The 9,048-nt window shown below is 37.2% G+C and overlaps 1 protein-coding gene across 8 annotated transcripts in view; it reads right to left on the bottom strand.

Annotated features, from left to right (window-relative positions):
• CENPK (centromere protein K) overlaps positions 1-9,048 on the bottom strand; it is a 133,003-nt gene that overhangs the window by 119,081 nt on the left and 4,874 nt on the right. For all 8 annotated transcript variants that reach the window (XR_014146736.1, XR_014146738.1, XR_014146737.1 and 5 more), the window contains exons 3-4: positions 5,060-5,208; positions 2,349-2,405 (exon numbers count right to left, since the gene is read on the bottom strand). Coding sequence is in view for 4 of the 8 variants with exons in the window: in XM_081825700.1 (XP_081681826.1) it covers positions 2,349-2,405; positions 5,060-5,176 (174 nt within the window). In the remaining 4 variants the exon portion in view is untranslated. The remainder of the gene's footprint in view (positions 1-2,348; positions 2,406-5,059; positions 5,209-9,048) is intronic.

Here is a 9,048-nt window from a genome sequence, read left to right as displayed (position 1 = left end):
CCTCCAGCAACCCTCAGTTTGTTTCCTATGATTAAGAGTCTCTTATGGTTTGTCTCCCTCTCTGATTTCATCTTGTTTTATTTTTTTCCTCTCTTCCCCTATGATCCTCTGTTGTGTTTCTTAAATTCCACATATGAGTGAGATCATATGATAATTGCCTTTCTCTGATTGACTTACTTTGCTTAGCATAACACCCTCTAGTTTCATCCACGTCATTGCAAATGGCAAAATTTCATTTTTTTTTTTTGATGGCTGAGTATTCCATTGTGTATATATATGTGTATATATATATATACCATGTCTTCTTTACCCATTCATCTGTCAGTGGACATCTGGGCTCTTTCCATAGTTTGGCTATTGTGGACATTGCTGCTATAAACATTGGCGTGCAGGTGCCCCTTCGGATCACTACATTTGTATCTTTGGGGTAAATACACAGTAGTGCAATTGCTGGGACATAGGGTAGCTCTATTTTCAACCTTTTGAGGAACCTCCATACATGTCTTCCCAAGTGGCTGTACCAGCTTACTAATGACTCTGATTCAGTAGGTCTGTTTCTACAATATGAAAACCACATTTCCCAAGAAAACCAGATGACAGTTTATTTACTATATAATGCTGTTTCAAATACAATATTCAGTTTTACCCGGTACAAAAGAACTCTATATTTATTGATAGATGCAAATTTTTTTAAAAGATGGCTTAATTCTTTACTAGTAATTTTTAAAAATCTGATATAATAGGTACTTCCAAAAGTGACTAATTAGTTTTTTCCCCTTCTTTTTCTATCTCACTCATTCTCATTTTTATTCAGTATTGTTATGCTCATAGATTTTCATTTTTTTCATATTGTTATAACCAATCAAGGCCATTATTCCTTTTCATGCTCAAATGATATCAAATTTGTGTCTTTTTGAAGCAGTGCCTCAATCTTTATTTTTCATAACCAACATTTTTTTCAAAATAGACAGTTTTACACTGAATAGCACAAAAGTAAACTTAAATTACCAACAGTTTACATGTAAGCTTGATTCCAGTCTTAATGAAAAGAAGTAGAATAAAAACCAAAAGCCCTCAGGAAAGCTTCCGTACTATATCCTGCTCCATGAACTGATGGCTGCTGGCTCTGCTTCTGACTTCCCTTGTCTGCTGCTCTCCGTGTAACAGGCCATGAAGCACACGAACCCGCAACTGCAGCTTGCTGGTGGCAGACACAAGCATACACCTTCCTCACCTGCTGCCCTTGTAACAAACTGAACCAGTTTTTAAATGTAAACTGCATGATTTGGAACTCAGGAGTACTTCAGTTGGTTCTTTTTTTTTTTTTTTTTAAAGATTTTATTTATTTATTCATGAGAGACAGAGAGAGAGAGGCAGAGGGAGAAGCAGGCTCCCAAGGAGCAGAGAGCCCGATGCGGAACTCGATCCCAGGACCCTGGGATCATGACCTGAGCTGAAGGCAGACGCTTAACCATCTGAGCCACCCAGGCGCCCCTTCAATTGGTTCTTATATCTTCTGACATGCTAATACCAGTTTTAGAGAACTTTCTTTAGAATCATTCATATATTTGACTTTGTTCTTAAAATTAATACTAAAACATTTTTAACTTTTCATATGGTCAAATATATCTAGTTTTCTTTTATAATATCTAGGTTTCTACTATTAGCCAAGAAGTTTGTCCTATCCCTAAACTGCACAAATAGTCTCCTAACTTTTCTTGTAAGATTTTTATGGCAATCCATCCAGAATATATGTTTATATAATGAAAGACAGAGGTCCAATTTTATTTTCTCCCACATGGATAACTAGTTGTACCACTATCATTTATTAACTAATTCATCCTTCTCCCACAAACTGGAACTACCATCTTTGTCATATTTAAATTTTTAATCTGTTGCACTGATCGACTGGTATATTCCTAAACCAATTCCATAGGTCCTTGATTATTAAAATGGATATCTTAATCCTTTATTTAAACATACAGTAAAATAAGTTAAGGTTCCACACATATAGTAAAAAAAAAAAAAAACTGGCTACTATACCTAAGACAAAGTAGGACAGTATGTGTTCAAATTTTTAACAAGGTATCTCAGTTGCAGTTTTTCACTCAACAGTTAAACATATGTGTAACTGTTAAAAGATAGAGAAAATATTTATAATAGTTTATTCAAAAAGTATTTAGAATACTTCTCTTAAATCAGGAAGAGTAGAGAATTTTCCAAGTGATTAAGCATACAGGTGTCAACAAAACTATTATGTGGGTTTAATACATATGAATAATATTCTTATCCAAAACAAAATGAATTAAATTTATCTATTTTTAGGAAGAAAAAAAAAGGATTCATACCTGAGCATTTGAATCAGTGAGTGTCTCAGTTCCAACAAGTGATAATTTTTTCTGACACTTGATTTAAAAAGTAAATAAAAACAAAACAAAAAGCAAAACAAAACAAGTAAATAAGTCACACACTATAAGCTTTTATATATAATAGACAATTCCCTTTCCATCTTCATACCAATGTAATATTCCTTTAAAATAATAAATACAAATAACTGATGTAAAAGAAGAGTTTATATTCCTCACTTTCTAAGCAAGAAGATCAGGAAGGTTCCCAAACAGGTCCTGAAATGAACACACCAAAAGTAGAAGGGGATACTAGATTCTATGTAGAACAAAAAAATGAGCATAAGATATAAAGAAAGAGAAAATATAAACTAATAGCTAGGGTGAATTAGAAGCTAGATAATGGAAAAATAGGAAATAAGAGAATAAGAAGGAAAGCACTATAGAAAAATAACAGAAGAGGTAAAAAGATAGTTAAGATCATAAGAAAACAAAGCCTTCAGGAGACATTGTTTCTATTCCATTTTTAAACCCACAACCATTAATAGTGATTACATCTGATTGAAAATATGGGTAATTTAAATTTTACTTGTGTGTTTACTTCTGGTAGCAGTTATCTTTTTACAAAAAAAAAAATTTTTTTTTTAAAGATTTATTTATTTGAGAGAGAGCAGGGGCAGGGAGAGGGGCAGAAGAAGAGGGAAGAAAGAATCCCAAGCAGACTCCATGCTGAGTCCGGAACCCAACATGGGGCTTGATTCCAGGACCCTGAGATCACCACCTGAACCAAAACCAAGAGTTGGATGCTTAACCGACTACACAACCTAGGTGCCCCCCAAAATTGGTTATTTTTAAATTCCAACTTCTATACTGAAAAAATACCAAAATGAAAAAAAACAATTATATAATCTTGAAAATACACTAATCATACAGAGTACCAAGGATTTATATTAAAAAATAATTTTAGGGGCAACTGGGTGGCTCAGTCAGTTGAGCATCTGTCTTCGGCCCAGATCATGATCTCAGGGTCCTGGGATAGAGCCCCACACTGGGCTCCCTGCTCAGTGGGGAGCCTGTTTCTCCCTCTCTCTCTGCCCCTCCCTGCAGCCTGTGCTCTCTCTCTCTCTCAAGTAAATAAATAAAATCTTAAAAAAATTTTTTTTTAAAGGAAAAAGGAAAAAAAGAAAACCAATAACCTGCCCTAATCTCAAATTTTACTGCAAAGAATGGTATGCAAAGTCTGTGGCCTGTATCATATACTATGCTATTTTAAGTACAAAAACTTTTACCAACATACTATAGTTTACCAGAAGTGATTCTATCTCACTAATTCAGAAAATGTACATAAATTTCAAAGACAACATTTTCTAAATTAATTCATATTTTCACTCAAACTCCATAATTACGTGTTCTCTCCACTATTCTCCGTCTTAGGAAACGAACCTCACCAAGGTTGGCCCAAACGAAAAACCTGAAAATATCCATAATTTTCCCCCATTTCACAACAATTAAGTTCCAAATCCTTTTGGTCCTCCTTAGTATCTCTTAAATCCTATTTGCAATGACAGGATTTAGCCCTACAGTACTTTTTTTTTTTTTTTTTAAGATTTTATTTATTTATTTGACAGAGAGAGACACAGCGAGAGAGGGAACACAAGCAGGGGGAGTGGGAGAGGGAGAAGCAGGCTTCCCGCTGAGCAGGGAGCCCAATGCGGAGCTCGATCCCAGGACCCTGGGATCATGACCTGAGCTGAAGGCAGACACTTAACTTACTGAGCCACCCAGGCGCCCCCTTACAGTACTTCTTACCAGAACTAGTACTAGAGCCTCCTAAATGCTCTTTCTACCTGTAGTCTCAGTCTTCTATATTTCATTTTCTTCAAAATTACCAAGTAATTTTCCCAAACTGCATCTCATGTCACTTCATGTTTATAATCTTTTAATGGTTCCCTATACTATAAACTTGACAAAATCCTCAATGTTCTTGCTCCTAATTAACTTTCCAGCCTTACTCCACAGGTCCTTCTTCTAATTTACTAAGTCATAATATTCTACCTAGAGTTCTCTAAACTTCCCAATGTTTATATATTTTGTTCCTTCTGCTTTGTGTAACTCTCCTACTTTCAGAGGCTACTTTCTATTTATTCTTTAGAAATGAATTCAGTTATTACTTGCTTTTTATTTATTTATTTTTTTAGAGGTGGGGGGAGGGGCCGAAGGAGAGGGAGAGAGAGAATCTTAAGCAGGCTCCACACCCAGCACAGAGCCCGAAGGGGGGCCTGATCTCAGAACCCTGAGATCATGACCCAAGCCAAAAGCAAGAGTCAGACACTTAACTGACTGAGCCACCCTAGGCGCCCCTAGTTATTACTGCTTTTAGAAAGTTATACTTGACCCTTTCAATCTAGGTTTACTATTCGTCCTAAGTTGTCTTTGCATTTCTACCACAATATTTCTAATACAATGGCTACTGCCTCTATTAGATGATAACCTCCTATGGCAGGGACAGCCATAATTTTTTCTCTTTCTATAGCTCATTTGGCATAAAGAATCTTGAATAAATGCTTATAGGTCTAAAAGCCATATAAATATTTATCGTATAATATAATGGCTTCCAGGAACCAGCATAATTATTTTCCTTAAGTCTATTATTGAAATGGAATTAAATCTTATAGTAATTAATATATATATCACTTTTACCTCTTGGTACTTACTTCTTCCATATCTTTCCACATTTCTTCACATTCTTTAATAAGTTCTTCTTCAGCATTTGTAACATCTTCCATGTCTGTAGTACTGTCTGGATCTAGATCTTGCTGATTCACTGACATGTGCCTTGTAATAATTAGCCTTATAAGAAAAACTGAAGTAAAAAATATTTATTCACTTAACAATATCTGTTGAACACCTATCACCTGCCAGATACTCATCTAGGAACTATACATGTGAACAGTGAACAAAATGGGCAAAAATCTGTATCATGGAACTTACGTTCTTCTCTCTCTCTCTTTCTCTATATATATATGTATCAAATAATTTATACATGGAAATAATAACTTTTTAAAAATATTTATTTATTTGAGAGAGACAGAGAGAGAGCAAGAGAGAGAGAGCACACGCTAGCAGGAGGAGGGGCAGAGGGAGAGGGAGAGAGAGAATCCTCAAGCAGACTCCCCATTGAGCGAGGAGCCCAAGTGGGGCTCCATCTCAGAACCCTGAGATCATGAGCTAAGCCGAAATCAAGAGTGGGACACTTAACCAAGTGAGCCATCCAGGCACCCCAATATAAGTGGAAATAATAATAATTTTATGGAGGAAAGCAAGACAGGGAAGAAAACAGGAAGTGCTTGGGCAGAGGTAATGTAATTTTACACATAATGTGGTCATTTAAGGTCATTGAGAAGCTGACAACTGAGCAAAAACATGAAGGAGATAAGGAAGTGCAACAGGGGGCGCCTGGGTGGCTCAGTTGGTTAAGCAACTGCCTTCGGCTCAGGTCATGATCCTGGAGTCCCGGGATCAAGTCCCGCATCAGGCTCCCTGGCTCAGCGGGGAGTCTGCTTCTCCCTCTGACCCTCTCCTCTCTCGTGCTCTCTCTCTCATTCTCTCTCTCGTAAATAAATAAATAAATCTTAAAAAGAAAAAAAAAAGGAAGTGAGACAGGGATATTTAGAGTAAGAGGTTCCAGGCAGGGAACCGCCAATGCAAAGACCCTAGGGCAGGAAATATGACTGCCATGTCCTAGAGCAGTAAAGCAGCCAGTGTGATTGGAGCAAAAGTAAGGCAGAGAACACAAGATGGGGTCAGAGAGATTACAGGGATGACATCATGTGGGCTTTGTAGGCCATTTTAAGGACTTAGGCTGAGATGATAAACAATTAGAGGGTTTTCAAGAAGAGAATGACATAATTTGAATTATATTTTAACAGTACAACTCTGGTTAACAACAGCCAGTAAGGTAAGAAGTAGGACCCAGTTAGAAAGCTATTGCAATGATCCAAGAAATTGTTTATTATTAAAAAAGTTTAGGCCTAAGCAATTGGAGAGATAGAGCTGCCAGCTGATTACTGAGATGAAGAAGTCAGTGGAGGAAACAGATTCAGCAAGATATGGGGGAGTGATGATTAAGAATTCAATTTCAGACTTGCTAAATTTAAGTTGTCTATTAGTGCAGAGTCTGATTAAGCAACTGAATGTACAGTATGCAGTTCAAGGGGAAGTTTCAAGCTAGAATTTGAGTCATCACCATATAAAATATTTAAAGCCGTGAGACTGGGTGAGATCACAAAAGCAAGAGTGTACAGGCAGAAATGAGAAGAGTTCCAGACCTGGAGAGAATGAGGAAGAACCACCAAAAGAGTCTAAAAAGCACCAATAAGGTAAGAGGAAAATTAAGAGTATGAAATCCTAAAACTCAAAATACAAAAGTATTAAAGGAAGGAGTGATGAATTATCAAATTACCAAATGCGAGAAAGGTCAAATAAGATAAAAACAGAATTGACAATTTATTTAGCAACATGAGTAGAGTACTGTATTTTCCATAAACAGTCACAGCAATATTTCAGGTTATCATTCCCTATTCAGAGGCAGAACCTATTTATCCTCCCCATGAACCTGACTATGACTTTCTGACTGTCTTTATGAATAGAAGTCACTATGGAAGTGACTTCCAAGACTAAGTCATAAAAGGCAATACCACTAATACCTCTGTCTCAGAACACTATCCCTTACAAAGCAGCTACCATGCTGTGAGGAAGCCCAAACTGGCACAAATGAAGAGACCACCAGTGAAGCCCACATAGAAAGGAACCAAGGTTCCCAGCCAAAAGCTAGCATCAACCATTAGACATGCACATGGACATTCTCATGATTCAGCCCTCAGACTTTTGAGTCTTCTAGACAAGGGCCTAGACATTGTGGAACAGAGACAAGCTGTCCTGCTGCATCCTGTCTGAATTCTTGATGCAAAGAATTGCTGAGCATAGTAAATGGTTGTTTTACACCTCGAAGTCTTAGGATAATTTGTCACAATAATTTCAGTGGAATAAATACACAGAACTGGAGGCTTTCATAAGAGTAGTTTCGGTAGCGAGGTGCCCGGGTGGCTCACCCAGTTGAGCATCTGACCCTTGATTTCGGCTCAGGTCATGATCTCAGGGTCGTGAGATCGAGCCCCACATGGGGCTCTGTGCTCAGCGGGGAGTCTGTGTGAGATTCTCTCTCTGCCTCTCCCCCCTGCTCATTCACATGCGCTCTCTCTCTCTAAAAGAAATAAACAAATCTTCAGGGTAAAAGAAAGACAGGAGAAAATAGAGCATCTTAAACAACACAGAAGGAAATATTGTAGGAGTTGCAGGAGAGAAAGAAGAATGGGACTTAATACACATGTAGAGAGGTTGATTTAAGAATGAAGTATATATAGTTCATTTTAATGGAAGGGTAGGCAGAATATTAGGGGCATAGATGCAGGTACATTCATAGATGTGTTGATAGGATCTTATGGAAGTTCTATTTGGACTGCTTCTCTTTTCTCAGGGAAATGGTAACTAAGGTCATCAGCTGTGAATGCGAATGGGGAAAAGCACTGAAGATTTAAGAAATACATTAAGAAATGTATAAAAGATATATAAGAGAATGGGATAGGATAAAATAGTAGAATAACTGGAGAGCATTAAATGCCCACTTGAGATTATTAGTTATCAATTTAAAGTGAATCTAAAACATGGTTATATGTTTTCTTCTATAATGTAGCAGCACAGGTACAGACAAAGACAAAGTGAAAGAATGACAGTCTTTCAGGTATGACCACAGGAATGAGTAACTACTCTAAGATGGAGAATATAATCAATAGAGGAAAAGAGGTCAAGAAAAAGAGAGGCCATAAATGGATATTAAAATCACCATGAAGTATGACAGTAGTGCTGCAGAGGGTTGCAGTGAGCAAGAAGCTAAAAATCTTCAAGAAATGAAGGAGCATTATATAATCTTGCTAGATAACCACTGCAAGGAGTGGTAGGTGGTGGAGTCTGATGGCATGAAATGCAAAGGTGGGACAATTTTAAGGAAGTAGACAGAAGAAAAAAGAATAATAAAGATGTCTACCCCACAACACCAAATACAAATCAGAATAACCCACTCCCCCAAAATACTAATTTTATGGAACTTAAAGTTTTATATTGTTTAATCAAACTTATCAATAGAGAGGTTTTAAAGAAACTTAGGGAGATACATCATGTTCACAGACTGAAGGACTCAGTACTGTGAAGACGTTACTTCCCCCAAGTTGATCTATTAAATCTTAATCAAAGTTTTTGTTTGTATTTGGGGCACGTGACAAGCAAATTCTAAAGTTTATGGTAAGGCAAGGGGCCAAAAACAGCCAAGACCATCATGAAGAAGATGAGAAGATTTGCCTTACCAGATTTTAAACTTATTATAAAACTATACAAATTTTTATAGTGTGGAATTAGCACATGGATAGGCAAACTGAACAATGGAACACATTTATGGACCTATGATATATAACAGAGATGGCAATGCAAATTTTTTTTAAATTTTATCTATTTGACAGAGAGAGAGCGAGCGAGCACGAGCAAGTGGTGGGGAGAGGGAGAAGCAAGCTCCCGCCTAATGAGGGGCTCAATCCCAGGACCCTGGGATCATGACCTGAGCCAAAGGCAGATGCTAAGCCACCCAGGTACC

This window comes from Leptonychotes weddellii, chromosome 7 (genome assembly GCF_054177405.1).
Source record: "Leptonychotes weddellii isolate Sample4059 chromosome 7, ASM5417740v2, whole genome shotgun sequence".
Taxonomy (NCBI): Eukaryota; Metazoa; Chordata; class Mammalia; order Carnivora; family Phocidae; genus Leptonychotes; species Leptonychotes weddellii.
This window is presented reverse-complemented; position numbering and strand designations above follow the sequence as displayed.